This window comes from Lepidothrix coronata, unplaced genomic scaffold, assembly GCF_001604755.1.
Source record: "Lepidothrix coronata isolate B3197 unplaced genomic scaffold, Lepidothrix_coronata-1.0 Scaffold333, whole genome shotgun sequence".
NCBI classification, from domain to species: domain Eukaryota; kingdom Metazoa; phylum Chordata; class Aves; order Passeriformes; family Pipridae; genus Lepidothrix; species Lepidothrix coronata.
Window position 1 is genome coordinate 15,678 of NW_016690513.1, and position 20,906 is coordinate 36,583.

At 43.4% G+C, this 20,906-nt stretch overlaps 1 protein-coding gene and 1 long non-coding RNA gene across 2 annotated transcripts in view; one reads left to right on the forward strand and one right to left on the reverse strand.

The window, feature by feature from the left end:
* Window positions 1-2,060: 2,060 nt before the first annotated feature.
* Window positions 2,061-18,405, forward strand: LOC108509090. The gene is made up of 2 exons (XR_001878573.1): window positions 2,061-2,168; window positions 17,994-18,405. It is a non-coding gene; the product is annotated as an uncharacterized LOC108509090 (long non-coding RNA).
* The window catches only part of ATP1B1 (ATPase Na+/K+ transporting subunit beta 1), a 15,190-nt gene continuing 12,352 nt past the window's right edge, over window positions 18,069-20,906 (reverse strand). Inside the window, exons 5-6 of the mRNA XM_017838350.1 lie at window positions 20,127-20,207; window positions 18,069-19,473 (exon numbers count right to left, since the gene is read on the reverse strand). Coding sequence (XP_017693839.1) covers window positions 19,207-19,473; window positions 20,127-20,207 — 348 coding nt within the window. The 3' untranslated portion in view covers window positions 18,069-19,206. The remainder of the gene's footprint in view (window positions 19,474-20,126; window positions 20,208-20,906) is intronic.

The window sequence follows — 20,906 nt, forward strand, 5'->3', positions numbered from 1 at the left end:
CTTTTGGGACTAGCTTAAAACATTCACTGCCATCCCAGAACAGAGCATGCACCATGAGAGTGGTTCTCATCTGTACCTGTGCAAAGTTTTCCAGGTCAGCCAAGAGCTACTGATGAAGTCACTTTGAACCCATTTGACATTGAAAGTTAAGAAATGCTTGGACAATCCAGTTTGATGACTGGGCTGCGGGAACAGTAACCTCCAGCTGTGACACTGAAACAAACAGCTGGGAGTGGCACAGTGAAACTGCACTGGCCACTTCCAAAGTGATTACACCCTAATGTACCCAGTGCCTTTTCAGAAAGGAGCTGATGTAGGCTCTGTTAGCAAGGAAATAATTGTCATCCACCTCTCCCCTCACAGGTACTCACAGGAGAACATCCAGAGGGTTTTAAGGAGGGAAGATTGGGTTAATGCCATCACCACTGAATTTCACTGTGCATGAGGCAGGCTTGGAGATGAGCCTCAGGGTTTTGAAAAGAGAGGCCAACAAGTGTAGCACAGGTGGCATAGGAAAGGGGTTAAAAGACAACACTGCAAGGTGATAGTGCAGAGAAGTACATCAGGACAGAATTATGGCTTGAAAGAAAGAGTATGGTGGAGGGGAGAGCCAATAAAGGCAGTCCTCTGTGGCACAAGATGGGAGAAATACCACAGTAAAGAGGCAGGGGAGGAATGTTATCTCAGGACCTGAGTAAAAAGGCCTCTGAGAGGCCTAGGAGGTATCTGGCATATAGATGAGGAAGAGTATTGAAATGTTAATTTCAAAGAACAGAGGAAGATGTAGAGAGAGTCTGGACTGATCCTTAAAGGGGACCAGATGTTGGCAGTAGTCAGGGTATCAGAGGAGAAGACTAAGGCTGTTTAGGAGCTGGACTTCACAAATATCATGTTTTGAGGCAGGTAGTTCAGTGTTAGGGGAGGCAATCTGCAAGGTACAGCATTTGTGTCTGCTGACTAAGGACAGCAGGCCTGTTCTTGAGAGCTGCCAAGGTGTTAACATGAGCTAATTGTGTTATACAAGTGCCAGTGAGGTGTATCTGCAATATGAAGGGTCCTGTGTTTCACCCAAGATGGCTTGATTGGCCCAGTTTCAAGCAGGTAGTTTTCATAGTTTTGGTCATGTTTTTTCAGCAGTTGACTTATGTGTGTAGTACAGGCTGGAATTTCTCTCTTCATAGAATCATGGAATGATTTGAGTTGGAAGGAACTTTCAAGATCATTTAGTTCCAACCCCCTTGCCATGGGCAGGGATACCTTCCACTAGACTAGCTTCCTCAAAGCCCCATCCAACCTGGCCTTGAACACTTTCAGGGATGGGGCATCCACAACTTCTCTGGGCAACCTGCTCCAATGTCCACCAACCTGCTCCAATGTCTCACCAACCTCACAGTAAAGAGTTTCTTCCTAATATCTAATCTAAACCTAAAGAATTTCTCCCTGGTATTTAATCTAAACCTACCTTCTTTCAGTTTAAAACCATTCCCCTTTGTCCTATCACTACATGCCCTAGTAAGCTCCAGCTTTCTTGTAGCCCCCTTTAGGTACTGGGAGGCTGCTATAAGGTCTCCTTGGAGCCTTGTCTTCTCCAGGATGAACAACTTCAGCTTTCTCAACCTGTCTTTATAGGGGAGATGTTCAGTCCCTCTGGTCATCTTCATGGCTCTCCTCTGGGCTTGCTCCAGCAGGTCCACATCCTTCTTATGTTGGGGGCCTCAGAGCTGGATGCAGTACTCCAGGTGGGGTACTCCATACTAGAGTGGAGCAGAGTGGGAGAATCACTTACTCTGACCTGCTGGCCACGCTGCTTTTGATGCACCCCAGGATATGTTTGGCTTTCTGGGCTGTGAGTGCACATTGATGGGTCATGTCAACTTCTCGTCCACCAGCACCCCCAAGTCCTTCTCTTTAGGGCTGCTCTCAATCTTTGTTTTCTTTTAGAGTGTACTACACATACTTTAATAGCACAAAAATGTTTTACTTTATAAGATTATTTGTGTCCATGATATAAAAGAACAGTGTGGTTCACAAAGGTCTTCTGGTTTGCTTGTGTTCAATAGGAATTAGCCCGTCACCTCCGACCTGGAACTCTGCGTGCTGTCTTTGGGAAGGACAAGATTCAGAATGCTGTTCACTGCACAGACCTTCCTGAAGACGGGCTTTTGGAGGTAAGACCCGCTAGACAAACGTGTGTGCTCAACAACAGGAAGTTGTTAAGTGAAAAGCTGTTCTTGACAGTCTTTGAAGCTGGTGAGTAGCTGTGTTGAAGACCAGACTAGACACAAAAGCAGAAGTTTTTTAAGGGCATTTAACTCATGTAATTCTGATACTATAAAAAAATCATCCATGCATTTTTCTTGAATGAATATAGTACAATGAAGTATTTAATTAAATGAAAGTCAAGGGTCCTCTCTTTGTCTGAACATCCTGTGTCCTTGGCACTGAATATAAGCCCTAACGGTGCTCCTGCAGGGACACCTTCTTAGCCCTTGGATGACCACCATGATTCCTGATCTAGATTGTTTCTACAGTGAGCTCATGTGGAGCTTGGAATATTACAGGCACTAGGGATTTGAATTCTCCAAATAGAGTCCAGGTTTATTTTTAGACAGTCATACTTATGCACATCATTTTGTATTTCCTGTGTTTTACATTAAATTACTAATTATTATCTGATTTTGGCTTTGTATGCTTTCATTAAGGTCCAGTAAAATGGGAAAATGTTAAATTAGGGGAGTTTATAAAGACAGAAGTACTCACTATGAAAACCAGAACAAGCTCATTCACTTAATTCCGTGCCTCAAAACTAAGGTCTGTACAAGGGGTTGAAGTAGTGTGTAATCATTTCTTCAATGGATCTCTGTGTCAGTGAAGATGTTTTTCCAGTGCATCCATAGCTTGTGTTTTACTGGTTACATGTACTTGTGAGTGTATTGCTGTCAAGTTACAGCAGGACTATGGAGCAGCAAGAATTGTCCTGGCTTGGATAATTTTACATTGCCAAAATAGTGGTTTCATTGGGGAGTGAGGAAGAGCTGACTGCATCACCATCTCCCTTCATGAAATAACGTGTGAGATAAAGTGCTGTTTGCTAGGAAATTGCATCTAGTTTAAGGCATAGACTAGTGAAATTCAATACTTAGAAAGGCACCCAGTATCAACAAAGTTGCAGCTTTTTAAAGCATTTCCAAGGTGTCATTAAAAATGGACAACTTCCAGTTCCTTCCCAAAGGGACTGGATTTAAACAAGCAAACAGGTATTTGTCACCACATACCTGAAGTCCCTCAGTCATGGCTTTTCAGTGGCAGCAGACAGAAAGGCATAGCCTGCAAGGGAAAAAGTAAAGTCTCACCAACACTCAGAACAATTTAGTACTCCATCAGAATTTTCTGCCTCTTTCTCTCTTGGGTCCACAGTCTGTTTCCTTTACTGTTTTCCTTTCTTGGTGCAAAGCAGATATAACCCCATTTTGCTGGTTGTTTAAGTTGAGTTTATAGCTACTGTAAGTGAGGCAGGAATTGCTTCTCCAAAGCAGAAACTGAGGCCGGAATTCTTTCCCAAGGTCTCCACTACATGTGTTTGTCCTTTGAATCCCGCAGCTGAATCATGAGCTAAGTTCTTGATCTAGTATTAGTCTGACTACACACCTTGCAGTTCCCATTGCAGTCTGATCATTTTAACTTTTGTTTATTGATTATATTTTTTTGGGAGAGGAATCTAAAATCTTTTTTTACCATAGGCATAATTTTACACAGAATATGGCTCTTCATCAGTCTATAGTTCCTTCTGTAACAGTCCAGGTTAAGCCAGCCGTTGTAAAGGACGTTGCTGAATGTTCTTTAGTGAGAAATAAAGCAGTGACTGTTTCATTCTGATTTTTTGGCAAATAAGCATTATAATGTAAGCTACAGAAGCCTTTTTACTGCTAACACTTTAATTCTTGGAGTATCTTTAGATCTGTCTTCTGTAAGAAACATAGTTGCCTGAAAACATAGGTAAGCAAAGTAAACAGTAACCTCTGGATTTGCTTAAGTGCAAGAGCTTGTCACAACTGATGAAATACTGCATGCACAGAGATCCTTGGGAAGGACTTTTTCCTCAGTGAGCTTTTCTGTGAGAGGAGCTTAAATCCAGTCAGAGAGACTTCATTTGCTAGCAAGTGGAAACGAGACCTTTCTTCCCCAGCCTTGGTAACTGTAACAGTGCTGTAAATGTCAAGCTAGAGCAGAGTGACTGTGTGGCCTGCTAGAAGGAAACCAACCCAGACAAACCTTTTTAAGAAATATGCTCTTCAGTAAATGAAGTGAAGGTTTTGATTCTTTAGTGGATATTTTAATATAGTGAGTTTAACAGAGCAATTATTCTCGACCTCGGAGGAGGTGAATTCGGAGATAGGTAAGGCACTTGTCATTGACCTTGGCCATGTTGGTGCCATGAAACTTGCTTCTTTCAATATGGAGTTAGTGTTTGTTCATTATGTCCATGTTCTGGTAGGAGATGTTGCTGTTGTTGAGATGTTAATGCTGCTGTTCCTATTAAAGCTTTACAGTATCATTGTAGACCAGCTGATTAGTAGAGGAGTCTGGAGTATGTTTCAGGCAGAAATCTGACCTGCTAAGTTTATACTAAAAAGACGAAGAATCCCCAGCAGTCTCTTTTCTTTTCTTCTAGTGTCATTGGGTTTTGTACTGTGTTAGTGCTCTGCTGCAGTTTTTACCCAGTATAGCTCCAAAACCCAGACTTTATGCATATTGCACTCCTGTTTGGCTGATGAAAGGTAAGTTTGGCAACCTGATCAGGCACAAGAGCTAGGAACTCCAGAGTTTCATTTCTGACTGTGGAGCTGATTTTATCTGAGCTTGGCTAAGCCACTTTTCAAATTTTGGCATGAAAGTGTTTGGCTCTGAAATTATGTATGAAGAGTTTCTAATTTATATTTCTCTTCTCCAAAATAAAGTACTAAATGCGACAAATTTTGTAAAACAAACTGCAGAATCATTATTACGATAAGGACACAGAGTGGAAGTTCCAGTATCTGTGAGCTTAAATTGAGCCCAGTGGGTTTGTACAAAGAAAGCCTTGGCTGTATCTGTTGGCTGGTGTGTGCAGTGCTTGCACTGTTAATGCTAAAGCAGTTTATTAGGGGTCCATGCCACAGTCCTAACTCTTTTTTGGCCACATGTTCTGTGTGCACATCTGCAGGGTCAGCAGTGCCCAGAGGACCTTGGAGACAAGATGGAGTGCTGCTGTTGCCACTTTGTGGTTAGAAAGCTGAATAGGTTGGTCTGTGTGTTAATTGGTTTTGTGACTTTTGGACTTCCAGAACCAAATGGAGATGGAAAGGGGTTGATCTACTGTCCTATCATGAGCCTTAAATAGACTGTATTTATGGAAGCACAATAAAGGCATGTTCCTGTGTAGAAGGGAACACTCCAGAGCTTTCCTGAGAACTCAGGTAGCCTTAGTGTCAGATACTGCTTATCTTAAGATTTCTCCACCCTTCTCGGCAGTTTTCATCACCCACGGTTTCAGATATAACTGAAATTTGAAAAGGTTTTGCAATGGCAGCTGCTGTCTGATTGTCCACAAAAGGAGACTTCTAAGGGGAGATGAGATATGTAATTGAGGGTTAGATTAAATGCTTCCTGGAGTTAATAGCAAACTCTAGGTGACTTTGGTGGTTTGCACTAAATTGACTGTCACTAGGAAGTGCAAGGTTGTGACCTTTCTCCCAAGAATCATGACCATGGAGTACTTGGAGAAAGGAGAGAGAACAACTGTCTTGGGAACAGCAAGGACTAATTAACTAAATAAGGGTTAGCTTGTGCACTTAGTTTAGAACACTATATATAAATAATATAGTACAGCAGTTTTTCATTGTTTTTTTCTTAGACCTATTTTCCATGGACCTGGAAAAAAGGAAAGTTCACTTTTAATCTTAAAACCCCCTCAAACAAACAAACCAACCCCAAAAGCAAATACAAGCACTTAGCCCCACTAGTTTGACCCTTAACTCCTATTTTTGTTCTACAAACTACTTGATATTTTAGGCAGTGACTAACGAATATCAGAATTAATGAATAACTCACTTTGGCTCAAGAGAGGAGGGATTATGCAGTTGAGCTGAAAACACAACTGGTTGCAATGGAAAAATCAGTATGTTTTCAGTTGTAGAGCTGTAACTGCTCTTTTTATTACTAGTAGTGATAAAAGAGGAGGGTGAATATTGCCCTGAAGCCTCTTAGATGAGTTATTTGACTTACGGGGTCAGGCACTTACTTTTTCACTTCATAGACTTGTGTGTCCTCATATCAGTACAAAATGTATTTTCACAAGTGACAATGGATAGACACAAATAGCTCAGAACAGTCCGTTTTCTCAGGCTTGTCATCAGTTTCCCATTTTAATGAGGAGAGGAAAGAAAGGAGGAAATAGAGAAGGGAGACTGATAGCAATGGAGTATTTGTGAGATGATGGGGTTTTATGAGTGATTCACGAGTGAAGGCTTACCCAGGAGTTTCTTAATTTTTTGTATCAACTGATGTTGTGTAGGACATTCTTTCAGAGCAGAGGGTTGCATTTGTTTCCCACGTCCAGAGCAGATACTGCTCTGCCTCTTGTCAGTTTGATTTTTTCCATTTTTTATAAGGGAGATACTTTTGGAGCAAGCAATCACTACTCACCTACATTCATGTTCTTTCTGAGTCAGGTAGAGCAAGGACTGGAACTTGCATATTTTATATGCCAAGGAACTGCTTTATTTAGCAGACTAGAGATATGTCATGTACATGTGTTGAAAGATGATTCTGTTTCTCAACTCACCTGAGGAACATTTCTGATAAATATCTTGTTGAAATAGAAGCTTGCAAACCATTGGATCTGATGAATCATCATTCTCTAGACAAATTTCCTTGAAATTGGTCATTCCTGAAATAGTTTTTAATCAAAGTACTTCATACAAGGTGTTGTGGCTAAAAGAGTTCACAGTTTACATGCCTCCTTAAAGAAGTGAAGGCAAATAAAAAATCAGTCAGTGAAGATCATATTCACATCACTGGAAGTACAGTGAGTAAAATTTCCCACAGGAGGTGGTGCTGTACACACACCTCAGTCCACTGGGTCTTAAGTGGCTGAGTACTTTTCAGATTATGCAGGAATCTACATAATTTAAAAAACAGTAGCCTAGAACTGCAGTTATAACAAAACAAGTATTTCTGGGCTTTGGCATGCTCTGCATATACATTGTTGCTCATACTGTGCAATTCAAAGTTTTTGGGTTTGGGTTTTTTGTGTGTGTGTGAGCAATTCCAAAAGGGCATTTGTAATGCTGCAAAACGCTCCAGGGATGATAGACTGCATGCATCTGGGGTAACCTGAAAGGTCTCTCCAGGGCGGTTCAGCCTGCTGAGCCACCCACGCTGGTTTTATGTTCTTATGCCATGGTGTTGGGGCGATCAAGTCGGTCTCACGGGGTCTCTTGGCATGATTACAAAATCTTTAGTAGTCGACATGTATTTGTGTATGTGTACTTATATATTAGTGTCCCTATGGGTGCTCTTTGCACTGGCACCTCGGGGTGCTGTGTCTGTGCCACCACATGGCTGCCAGGTGCCGTCAGGCTCTGCCTTGGGCAGCAGGACTGTGGGGGGAGATGTGTCAGCTTTCAGTGTCACGGGCGGCTTTCCAGCCCCGCAGTAGCAAGGTCCTCCTCGAGTATCATTTGCTGGCCTTCTCACTGGCCTCAGAGCTATTTGTGGCACCCACAGACATGAAAATAACCTATCAAAGGGGGATGACTTTGCTGTTATCAGAGTGGGTTTCGTCTGTCTTCTGAGGGAGCTGTCATGATGGTTGGATTTTTTCCCTGTCACGTCTTTGAATTTCAGCTGTGCAGTGGTCAAGAGTAAGGCTGGGGACTGGCAGACTGTGCAATGTACCACTGGAAGCTCTTCATTCCCATGCTCAGCCTTGCACCAGTGAGACTGGCTTACTGCTTCTAAGCCTTTAAAACAAACTGGCAATGTCATCTGGCTATACAGATCAGCTATGGCATTCTGGTAGATGGGGCCTCTCCGAGTTCTGGCACTGGAAGTTCAGCTGCCTGGATCCAGCCTTGGGGAGATGGGAGGTGATGCTGTACGATAAACGGTGACAGGACGGGCCAGTTCAGCAGATGTGTTTTGTCCAGGCAAGTGCTGTGGACGATGAAAACCACGATCATTTTCCTCATTAAGACTTGGTATTAACTAAATGCTCTGCCTAGAGTTAAGAGCTGCGCTGTGCCTGAGCTTTTGGAGCAGCATGTCTTCCACCTGCTGCAGGCCAGCTGTCCTTGGTCTGGCATTCCAGATAGTGCCAGGAGAGGCATGCCTTATGCCCTCTTTCCGTTTGCATTTATTCATGGAGGCTGAGGGCAATGGCGCAGGGGGGATGTTTTAGCAAGCTATTCAGAGTGGACAGGGTAGCACTCTCCTTGAAGTGGATACATGCTTTCCATAACCACTTCTATAGGAAAAGAGTCGTGTTACAGTAGTGCTCTGCTGGCTATCAACTTGCATTTTCCTGTTTGCTTCTTCCTCACCTGCCTGCTGCCATTATCTGGACCTGCGGGCATGCTGCACGGTGCTTGTGATCATCCACCCTGGAAATGCTTTCGTATTATTCATGAGCTGATCTGTGGGTTGAGGTTATAGTGCAACAGTTTAGGATGGAAGGTATCAGAAGGATGCAGCTCTGCTCACCTAGTCTTTTTTGGTGCATCAAGGTGTAGTCCATGCAATTTAATAAAGCATGTCAATGAGTAACTCTCAGAAGCGTCAATGTGCTTAGTGTGGAATTTGAGTATGTCACACTCGGAACAAAGGTCTCCTGCATTGCTTGTTACCGATTAACTTGTCTGGTATTATGCAAGCTGCCTCTACCAGCTGAGACCTAACTCTCCCCATTCACAGAGCAGCCAAGCTTGTAAAACATTACACAGCAGAAGTGCATAGCATGGCAATGAACCTTTCACTGAGGGCATTCCAGCCGTGCCGCATTTCCCTCAGGAGTCTTTAAAATATTTTAATAAAGAAGCCATTGTTTCACTCAGTAATACAGCAATTTTGCAATGAAGTCTTTTATTAGTGGCCCATACTGAGCTGCATAATCCAGGGTAAAATGCTTTTCAGCATCTCCAGTGAAAAGAAATAAAAATTGGACACGTTTGGGTGAGGTTGGTTTTGGCTCTTTTTTTTGCAAGTTTTCATAAAAGCAGTAGCTATTTTTGTCAGTTGGAAATATCAATCTCTCCTGGTACAAAACAATTTCTAGAGAGGTCTGTCAGATAATGGTTATTATGGTTCAAATGCTTCTCCGTTTTAACTTTCTGAGACTTTTATCCAACAGCTGTGGGAACAGGTTGGAAAGAATCTGGAGTATAGGAAAACTTAATCTTACTCGGTGGTGTTTTTATTGGAAGATGTTAGCCAGCACTGGAATGCTGTCTCACAGTGTTTCCTGATGCTGTATATATACTTGTACAGAGAATTAAGTAATCTCTTTGCCTAGACCTATCTGAAGAGAAATTAAGAATTAAAAATATTAATAGTAGATGGATGGATTTTAAACACATGTTGCTAGTTTCTCTTTTAAAAATATAAATTATGGTATTCTGAGGTCACTTGCACCTAATTTTGAGCATAGGTTGTATAATTATTATACTTGTGGGCCAGACAGGCAAACCAAACTAGGAACTTGTTTAAACATAGTTGTGAAATAGTTCACCTCTTGTGCTTCCACTTCTGGGTAAAATCCGAGGTCCAATTACTCCTTGTTCTGCCAAGTCTGGGGTTTCTAAGTGCCAGAGAGAAGAAGTTAATGAGTGTGAACCAAGCAGCTCCCAAACCTCTTTAAGTTTCGCCTGATCCTGAAGGTAACCTGTGTGATAAACAGGGCTTGGCTTTTGGCACGTGTTTGTGTTGTGCTGAGCAAGGTAATTTTGTGGAGGGGAGGTCAAGGTGGAGGGAAGGCGTGACAATTCTTGATAACTCATTTGAGGCCCAGTTTGTGTCTTTGAGGCTGCTGCCTTCTTTCTTTCTCTCAGTATGTTTTCATTTTAGACCAAAAAGCCCAGATCCTCTTCCATTACCCCTTTTCCTCCAGCTGAAGCATAGCAACAGTTGGGCTGCAACTAATCTGCATGATGGGCAGATTACAGCAAAGAAGAGAAAAAAACCCAGGGGAATAACTAATACAGCAAAAGCAGTAAGGGGGTGCTGTAGTTACACAGGTACGTAGAAGCTCAGAATATAATTAGTTTCTAAAGCAAGGGGGCCTGAACTTTATTTGGGGCATAAGAGAAGTACCGTTGTCCTGTAGCAGACACTGTTGTGAGATGCATATACATTTTTATGTGGATTCCTATTATTGACCTCAGCCAGTTGCACCTCCCACCTCTCTCAGAGATCAAATAGGCAAATATTAGTACTTCCTGTACCCCTTCTCTTGTCAGTGCAGTTTCCTTGGCTGACTGCTGTAAACCAGCAGTAATTAAGAGGAGAGTTTGTCAGCTGTCTGCATTCATGTGTTCAAATGTATGTGGAACATGGGAGGACAAACCCAAAGCCAAACATATGTTAATATGAAAGAAGACTGTGAACAAAATTTCCTGTATCTCATGGATGATAACACCATGGGATATCTTAAGTTTAGAATTTTGTCAAGCTCTAGAAACCACTTCTTCTTTCATAAGTAATAATAACTCATGATTCAAAGTGTAGCGTCATTCCAGTATTGGTTTTGTGCTGTCATAGAGCTGAGGGCTTAGACACTGGCTATGTTGGTCCTGTGCTAGCAGCTGTGCAAACACAGAACAGGATGGCAGTGGTCACCTGACAGGGGTGTTGGCTGTGGTCTAGAGCTCCTCAAAGTCACCTAGCATCTTCTGGTTTCAAGTAAGAGCTGTGTTCTTTCTCTTCTTCTTTAACCCTAAATTCACTGGCATATAGGCAGGAATGATGTAGCTACAAGTATGTAGGGAAGTCTCTGAGCAAGAGACAATTCTCTTAAGTGGCCAGAGTTTTCTGGCCACTAAAAAACTGCTAAGTGGGCAGTTTTCCTTCCACATTGATGCCAATTACTGCTGTTCTGGGGAGAGGCAGTGCGCCAAGACTATCCAACCACAAACCAGGAACTGCAGGCTTCCTCTGGTAACTGTCTTACTCAGTCCAGCTATTGAATAGTAACTTGATCACTGAGGTGTCAAGACTCTAGTTCTGTCATGATGGTAAGTGGTTTAGCACTCAACAGGAGTATTGGAATCACAGAAAGCTGCTGAGATTTGAAACAAACTCTTGACCTTTTAATACAGAGCCATTCCACAGGGGAATGGAGCTTCCTAGATTCAGTGACATGTCTCAGAAGGTACTTTGAGCACTAATGCTAGGGGAATTTATGCCATTAGTTTGATGGAATGTTTCCTATCAGCACAGCGAGCCACAGTCAACACAGGGTTTTCTGATGGTGCACGGAAGACCACCATCAATGATGCTTTTGGTTGTTTCTCTCAGGATATTTTGTTACTCTCTTATCTGTCATAACTTTTACACTGTTGCCAGATGTAGCCTTTTGGGTCCTGGCCAAATAATACCCTGCCGAACATCGTGGCTGCTTAGGAAGAGCTTTAAATGCTGGCTACCTTTTGCTTCATTTATTTGTTGACTTCTTCCATCTTTGCTTGAATCTGTGATGTGAGTGGAAACACATTGTTGTCTCTCTGTGACCACTTCCTCCTTTATCAGCCATAATCTAGTAGCTCATGAGGACCATGACTGTCAGTGCTCTCTGAGCAGGCTGGAGAGCCTTTGCTGAGCATTGGTGATGTCTGTGGCTTGTATGAGCACATCTAAACCCAGCTTTACTTAGATACTTCATGTGCTAGCAGCAGGGGCCCTTTCCAGTGTTTTTGTCCAGTGCTCAGGACGCGTTTGCAGCTTGCACTGACACTGGTGGTACCTTGCGTCTTGCATGTGGTCTGCACCTAAGCTCACGAATTTGAGGGCATCCTACAAGACTTTTACAGGAGCTTCTGATTTTGAGGCAGGCACGCAAGATAAGTGTGAAGTGCAGAGGCAGTAATCCTCTGTGATTGACTCAGTGAGCTGCTTGGGATTCTTAGGAAAGCAGTACTTGCTGTCACGTTGTAGTTTTTCATGTGTGGTGGGAGTGGGGATCTTACACTTTATTTCATTCCAGTGGCTCTACCAGGCCAGTGATGTGTTCTGATGGTTACCAAAGATGTTGCTAAAGAAGGAGTAGAACTGGTGGGAGAGTCCTGGGCTACAATATTTAGTTCCTGCTACTGAGCAGTTAGTTTATGATGTGAAGTGGGGAGATTCAGTGAACCTGTACCTTCTTGTTAAATCTACAAATATCTATGCTTCAAAAATCAGTGGTCTGGGTCAGCACAGTAGTTATGTATGATGTAAAAACAACACCTTGTTATTTTAAATAAGTTCTGGTGTTCACTTATTTTTCTTAGAGTATATCAGAGTAAACAGCATAAAACTCACTTTCTTGGTGTTTTGATTGCGGTGTAATGAACTGCTGTCTTGTCCTCTCATTTCCATCCTGTTTGGAATTCAGATTTTTCTTATCTTTTATTTTATGGTACAGTTTCCTAATAGCTTTCCTTGCCTTTCTCTTCTGCTGTGTTTTCAGAGTTGAACATAACCATATGCAGCATTTGAGGTGACTGTGTTAAGAGCACACAGCATAAAAGCACAAAGTGCTCTGTGTTACCCTGTAGTGTTTCTTTAATAAAATCTTCCATTGTGAAGTTGGGGGGTTTGGTGCATAGGGGATTTTGTCCCAGCTTTACTTAAGAAATTATCTTTGATAATTGAAGTGTGTGTGTACAAATTGTTCTGCCTTGGGCAACCTGATCAGCTTTATTTCTTACGTTGCATGACACTTGAGAGAGAGGCAGGAGTGATGAACTTTCCCTTTTTTTTGAACAAACTTCCTGGGACTAAACCCTCTTCAGGTTTATGTGGGAAAATAATTCTTTATTTTCCAAACACATACTACAGTGAGTAAGAAGGCTCTCTTTTTCGACAACCATTTTTATTTCTGGACTGCTTGTGGCTCAAAGGATGGTATGACTCCACGGGGCTTTTGGTCTTTAATCTAATGATTTAGTCATGTGAATCAGCTGAGTGAACTGTAACTGGAGTGCACTGTGGGTGTTAGCAAGTGTGCTTGCTAACGGCGTTGGCAAGTTCATGCTGATGTACAAATCAAGATTAATGGGCAAAAAAGAGATTTTTTTTTTTCTACTTGTGACCTCAAACTGAGATAACATGTAAAAAATTATCAGACCTAAGTGTTTGGGGAGCGTGTACTGATGCTGAAATTTCAAGTCAGCAAAGACTCTCTGGATCATGTGCTTGGATGCAGTCAAGGAGATACAGTTTTGTGGTGGTTTTGGGGACAGGGTACTGGTGAGCATCTGTCCAGCTGCATGGAAAGCACCGAGATTACTGACATGCTCTACATGCAAACAGGGATGAAAAAGACTTTCCCAGCTGCCAGTTTTGGTTTGGCAGAGATGAGGAAGGACTGAAACTGCCATCATCTTTCTGGTGATGGATGAGAAATGAATCTGTGAACTCAGCATTTTTCTTGCTAGTATGTCTACCTGTCAGCCCCCTTTCTTTTGCCATGAATGATACTAACAGGGCCTCTTACCAAAAACAGCCAGGACACGGGAACAAGGGGAATAGACTGTGAATGTTGAGGTATCCTTTCAGTGCTGAGGTTTTCTTTGAGGAAAGCTGTAATGCTGCCTGTATGAAGTACTGGTACAGTTCAAGGTGTGCCTTGGTCTGTTCTTCTGTATATGAAAGCACCTGACTCCAAAGCTGCTCAGCAGGCACCTCTCATCAGCACTGCTGTTTGCTTTGTTTTCTGGGCAGAAGGAGAATTAAATTGTAGGTGCCTGTAATTCTTATACTTGAAATCTTCAGGACACTTTGTGTCTGTGCTGCGTCCTGCGTTAATATTAAGATGTTTTTCTCTCCCTTGGAAAACTGTCTCACTTGTTGCTTCCCTCTTTTTTTTTTTTTAATTTTGCCCAACCTTCCCATGCTTTTATTCAGATGATAGTTGTTTGTGCTCAGCCAGGGCATTAGACTGGATTTTGTTATTGCCTGCTGTATTAACTCCTGAAACTTTGGGGTACTGAGTGGAAGTGCTCAGAGAGAGCAGCCAACTTTGTTTACGTGAGTTTTGCATAGAGTGTGTGTGACAAGCACACTTCACAGAACTGAAGCAGCTCTCAGCTACTCCTCGGTGAAGCAGTTTATAGGGTCAGAGCCAGAAGGTCGTGGTTATTCACCCGTTGATACTTCCTGAGCATTATTGCTATTTGCCCCTGAACAGGAGCTAGAGAGGGCATAGCTGCAATGCTGTAAAGCAGGTAGATGGTTCCTGGGATCTGTAAGGGGAGTACTGATGTTAAATTTAATCCTGTCTCATCCCTGGGAAGGAGTGAGCAAACCTGAATGTGAAGGGCATTTGGGTGGCATCTGTGAAATGCATCAGATTGTTTTCAGATCTGTTCCTGGTGTGGGTTTGCCATCCTTGGGTCCTGTAAAAAGACCAGAGGTGTGCTATGCTCAGAGAGGCTGACCTTGCCCTTAGGCAAATGTGAGGCTTGTTGTTTTGTACAGACACAGCTCCCCTTTTTATGGTTTGTACTATGCTCAGACCCTGGCAAAGAGAGTAACTATTTCCTAAAATAGAGTACTTTGGAATGCCTAACCCCCATCTGGATGCTTGATGCAAGTATCTTCAAGTTCTAGATCCCCTTGGAAAAGGACCTGGTGCTTTTAAAATGGAGGTTCTTCAATCTGTCTCCAGCTGGGGCCTCATAAGTTGGGACACCCCAAATCTCTTGGTAATGCCGAAATCCTTGGTATTGGTTCTTCTGCATAACACCATACTTGTTGCCATGTGAGTGGGGTAAGTTCTGGTGGTTTTTGTCCAGCACTGCCATGCTCCCAAGGGTGAGGTTCTTGGAGAGAAGGATCCTTCCTGTGTACCACAGGTATGCCAGCTCTTAACTGGTTTTACTGGGAGCTGGGTGGCAGCTGACCCACATAAAGATAATTATATATAAAGAGAACATACTGGCACTAGTTTAAACAGTATACAATACATAGTGTGCTTGTTCTGATGTCCGAGCCTTGCCAGTACAGTCTGTGTGGATCTTCAACAATTCAATAAAAGCTAATTGAGGAGGAAGAGCGTTTGCACAGGTTGTAAGTAAGCCGAGTTGTTTAGCCTGGCCTGGGAAAATTGGTCGCACAAAATCCAGGGCCTTTAGGAACTAAAATAGCACTACACCTTTTTGTTGCTAGTGGCAGGTGAGCAGACGTTGGGCAAGGACAGCATTCACGTGTGTCAGTGTGTGCTGCAGCTGTGGATCAGGACTGACCCCAGGGGAGGCTATGTAGCTGTGGCCAAGGCAGCCCAGGCAGGGGTGGGGATTGACTCAGCTCTATTAAACCTGCCCCATTGCAGGGAAATGGGCTGTGGTAGCAGCAGTTGTATCAGCACCCCAGGCTGAGGCTGGACACAGAGTTATTATCCACAAAGGAGCAAATTCCACTGCACTTGGCCTTTTTCTTCCCTGTTGGCACAGCTCCCCACACACGCTGAGGGTCGTGCCCAGCCTGTGCTGGCCAGGTGCCCTGGGCCAAGCTGGGAACAGAAGCCCAGAAGTGCCAGTGCTCAGAGCTGTGAAACTGGTAGCTGGTGTGTGTTAGTGCAAGTGTTTGTGCAGACACATCCTTAAAGGCTTATGTTGTTAAATATATATATGTGTGTGTGTGTGTGTGTGTGTCTTTCTCTCTCTCTCTGTCTCTGCTTTTTATCTTACTAGTGGTTTTGTGTGTCTCTCTTAACTATGAAATGCAGGTGTCCCATATAACAAGAAGGGAGATGAAATTCACTTTAATGGCTGCAATTATTCTTTACTATGTTGAGTCAATCTGGCAGAAAGAACAACATGTTCAAACTGGCAGTTTATAACATAATGTCCTATTAGGCAGTAAGGAAGGCGATGCCTTTCTGAGGAGACTGGAGTTTTACAGACAATACAGCACATATTAAAAGAAAAATCTTGATGGCAAAGCATATTTCAAATTGAGTTGATGAGATGTCACATCTTGACCCCCTCCCCTGCCTGCAGCCTCCCTGCTCCCAGGGCTGTTGGTCAGCCACTTAGCCCAGCAAGACTGTGACAGTACCAGTTTGTGAAAGGCCATTTTAGTATCAAGACTGTTGTGTACCAGAAGTACTGGTGCCAGGGCGAGTTGGTTGGCCAGCCAAGAGACTATACCTGCTTGTCACAGGGGTGGGGTGAGGGGGTAGAGTGAGGTTTTTTTGGACTTTGGTTGTTTGGAATTTTTTTAAATAATCCTGCAGCCTTTCATTGCTTTATCTCTACTAGGTCTGACAAATTACTGCAGCATTTCTAATGGGAAAAGGGGATATATCGGAGTGTGTGTCTTTTGCGGGGGGTGTTGGGGTACGGTCCTTTGGTATCAGAGTTGTCCTGAAGCCTGTGAACAGGTGGGTCTTTTCAGTGGGCGGCTGCCAGGCATGTGCAGCCCTTCTGCCTGGTTAATTAGTGATCTGAGCAGCCATCCTGCTTTCACTGATGTGGTACAGGAAAGTGATTGGGGCAGAGATGTTGGGTAAAGGTTTGTTTTTGCTTAATTTCATATGCAGTTCCTAAGACCTTTTCAACACTTGCTCACTGAAGCCAACACAAGCACTGTAAGTTTTCCACAGTGTTCGTCCCAACCCCTGGAATAAGCCACTATCTTTATTAGTAGTTCATGCTTGGACTTTGCACTTACATAGAAAATTAAAAGGAGATAAATTAGCTAACTGTGACTTGGGTCTTATATAAATAAAGCAGTTAGGGGGTTTTGTAGTTTATTTTGGTTGGTTGATGGGTTTGGGGTTTTTTTGTTGTTGTGTTGGTGGGGTTTTATTAACTGTCTCAGGCTGTGAACCTAAGAATTGATTCATAGGGACAGTTGATCCTACCAAATGTTGAGCCATGCAGCAACACCCCCACTCCTCACCCAAAATGGTGGCAGGAGGAGCCCACCAAAATGGCTCAGCTTTCCTGAAGCTCTTGTTGCAGATGGAGCTTCCATCAGGAAATATTGTAGAGCTTTCATCACAGCTTGTTTGTTAAGTCCTTGCCTTGCTATAAACATGGAGCAGCAAATGAAACAGCTGAAGGTGCAATTTCTGCTGGCACCTGCTCCTTGGGAACAACATGAAACATCTTAAGGAGTGCAGAAACCAGCATGGTCTGTACTGAAACCAGGCTTTTCCTTCTAGCAAATGGCAAAAAGCTTAGCATCTTGCTTTTCTGGTATCGTGAGTTTAGATTAGGAAGTCTTTATCAAGCCGCTTGCTCTAGGGTAGTCACGTTTTGCCACATTACACAGAGAAATTCTTCCTGTAATCTGCGTCATGCAGCATAAAGCGAGCCTGACTCCTGCACGAAGCCAGCTGCCATGTTTTGTCACATCTGAGCAGCCCCATCAGGCACAGCCTGTCCTCAGTGCTGGCCACTGGCCCAACAGCAACACACTGCAAGTTGCTGCCATGAAACTCTCTTGTGACCTCAGTGTGCACCCTGCCTTCTGGCTGCACAGCACACACTGCCTCAGGAAGCCTTAACCTGCACTGAGGATCAACCATTTTACTTGTGGTTAGGGCTAGAACACATGGCCTGTGCCGCTAGCTGTGGAGAGCTTGCAGTAATAGGGAATAGACTCCTTGGGTTCCGTGGCCAGGAGAGGGGATAACAAGTAACTAACAGACACCAGCGCTAATGTGTAACAGCTCAATGTTTCAGATGTTTCAACTCCCTTACACTGAGACCATCTGGGACTGATAAAAGTTTATTTTCTCCTTGAAATAGGTGCAGTACTTCTTCAAGATTCTGGACAACTAACAGCCTCCATCCTCACCCCTTGCAAAAGATGCACACAGAACAGTGTGTTCATTCATTTATTTGTCCAATGTTTCAACCTGACTGAAATACAAGATCAACAAGAGCACTGTACTCCTGGCTATTATTACATGTTAGAACATAGAGTTTTGCACTTTAGACAACATTTAACACCATTCTATGGGGTACTGCATTGCTTTTATAAAGTTTAAAATAAAGTTTTATTTTCAAACATGTGACTTTGGTTTATTTCATACATTACACTTTCTTGCAGAAAAAATAAAATTGTACAACTGCATAAATATAAAATTCTTCCACCATGAAAATGGCTAAAACATTCAATAAAGACATTAGCACCACAGTGTGCGATGCCTTCAGCAGGAAAAAAAAAAAAAAAGAGAAAGAAAAGAAAATATACAAAGCAAAGAGTTATGCCTATCACTGAGTAAAGTGATAGCCTGACTCAGTCTCTCACACAGCATACAGGAGGATGAGGGAAGAGGTGGAGAGACAGCATTCGCTACAAAGCACAGTACACAATCATCTATTCTCTTTATCTTCACTTAAGTTAGTTTCCCCTGCCACCCCTCCAAATAAAATACCCTAACACCACAGAAAAGCCAGAAGCCTTATGGAGTGCTGTTAAATATCATCTCACAGGTGGGCCTTTCTTTGAAAAGGAACAAAATAATGAGAAGTATCATGCCAGTTCTAGTCCCATTGAGTATTTACACCTTGGACAGCAAAAATCTTTGCTCACAAGAAGTAGAAAACAGATACAATACATGGCTTGAAAAATGACCAGAGTATGCACCTATAGTACTGTACACTAAATAAAATACACAAGGCAGCAATACTTAGGGGCCAGAAACACTGCTTACTACAAGTCAGTTATGGAATCATAATTTACAGTAAAAATGGGCATGTCCCAAGGCTCAATTTTGTTTTCTTTTGTCATTTACAGTAGAATAAATATTTGTCGCTATTGCTACACTTTGTTTACATTCTAACCTAGTAAATGCAGAAAGCTAGTGTAAAGCATATAGATTACGTGTAGGTCCCATACGTATGACAGTTTGTTCAAGACTAGTAGGTTTTCTTTTTTGTTCTTTTTTTTTTTTTAACCTTTTTAAATGGCTAGGAGGAGGAGGAGGAGGGGGGAGGAAGAGAGTTGTGCTTACAATCAGCTGCTTTTTATGTCAAATTTAATATCAAAGCGTCCCTGGAAGCGGTCCTTGTCGCTGTAGACGATGTTCTGCCCATAGGCCCTGCACTCCACGCGCACCTCCGTGTCGTAGGTCAGGTTGGTGAACTGCACGGCCACGAGCGGCTGCAGGTACCGCGGCTGCAGCAGTTTGCCGTAGTAGGGGTAGTACTGCAGGCCAAAGCCGGGGTAGCCGCCCATCCCGTAGTACTCCACCGTGCCTATTTTGTCTGCATCTTCATCTCGCTAGAGGTGGGAAAAGGAAGCACAACCAATGACAATCACCCACGCTCCTCCTTTGGCAGCCCTTTTCCCTAGTGGCGTTTGTTTTCCAGGAGGACTGTGACCTCTGCTTTGGTCATCACTGACCCCCACCTTGGCAGCACGAGGATGTCCCAGTGGTAGAGAGGACAAGTCAGTGATATCTAATCAGTGCACACACAATAAGCACCTTCCTGCACACCTCAGACAGGAAAAGGGCCTTGCTTTATTTAAAACCACAGCCACTACATGCAACTGGAAACTGCCACAGCTTCCTGTCGCATCAATGCACAACCTTTGGCTAAAGTTTGCTCTTTCTCAGCTGCTTTACAAATGCCAAGTATGAAATCTCTTCCCTGGAATCCCTTTTTCAGGTCCAGTACAGCACCTGAAAGCAAAATGGCTACTTTTCAGGATACCTTTAGCTATCTGGCCCTACTTTTACCCCCCACTGTGATGGCAGCACAAACTCATCCATCAGTGGGACTTCGAGTAGCTTCTGTTCTGGAGGGGGAGATACCCCAAGCAAGAACCACCCCATTTGTCTGTGGAAAGGCAGAGAGGGGTAACTACGCTTGGACAAAGACTTTGTCATCCCCTGCAGCTTCATGACTCTGCTCTATTATATTTCAACTTACCTTGGCAGTGCAGTGAACAGGGATGAGATATTGGTTGTATTTTGCCATAACCTCGACAGGGAGGCTGTCGTTTTCTGGAGCCTAAAAGAAATCCAGAACAAGGGGACATTACAGAGTGGACCCTCCTCTACAGACCAGAGTACCTTTGTGGCAGCAAAGGTCAGCAGAACTGAACACGTTAACTGGAATCCTTTCTAGAGCAGTTCCAGAGGCAACAGTTCCTGGCAGTTCTTGGGACAGACAAGTAGCGTAACACAACTAAAATCAGGAGAACTTAACCCAAGCAGAACTGTTGTCTGTTCTTACAGCTTTACCTGCTGTGGATACAAGCTGGTCAGGCTATTTTTAATTGCCTGGTGCCACTGGGGTAAGCGCTTCACAGCAGAGTGTCTATAGCTAGCAGGGCTTGTTTGTGCAAAGCTCAGGCAGTGGCAGGAGGAGATGCACTGTGGAGGATTTGCCACCTGCCTGCCAGGTGTGTGCAGTCAGGACCGGAAATGCAGAAGAAAGAACAAAGGGTGGCAGTCACACCCTGTGTTGCTGAACTTCGACACCACCTACAAGGAAGGACAAAAGCTCTGGGTGTCAGGGCAAGGTGTGAGTGCCAACTCTGATAGCCCAACCATTAACCCAGTTGGTCTTTGGTCTCTAAGTGCAGTAGTTTTGCTTGACAACCTTGCAGTTTCAGATCTGCTTTACACACACCTTGCCCAGCGCAAGAGTTACAGTGTCTCTGCTGAGCATGTAATGAGGAATACAAATACTGCCTTGGATACACAT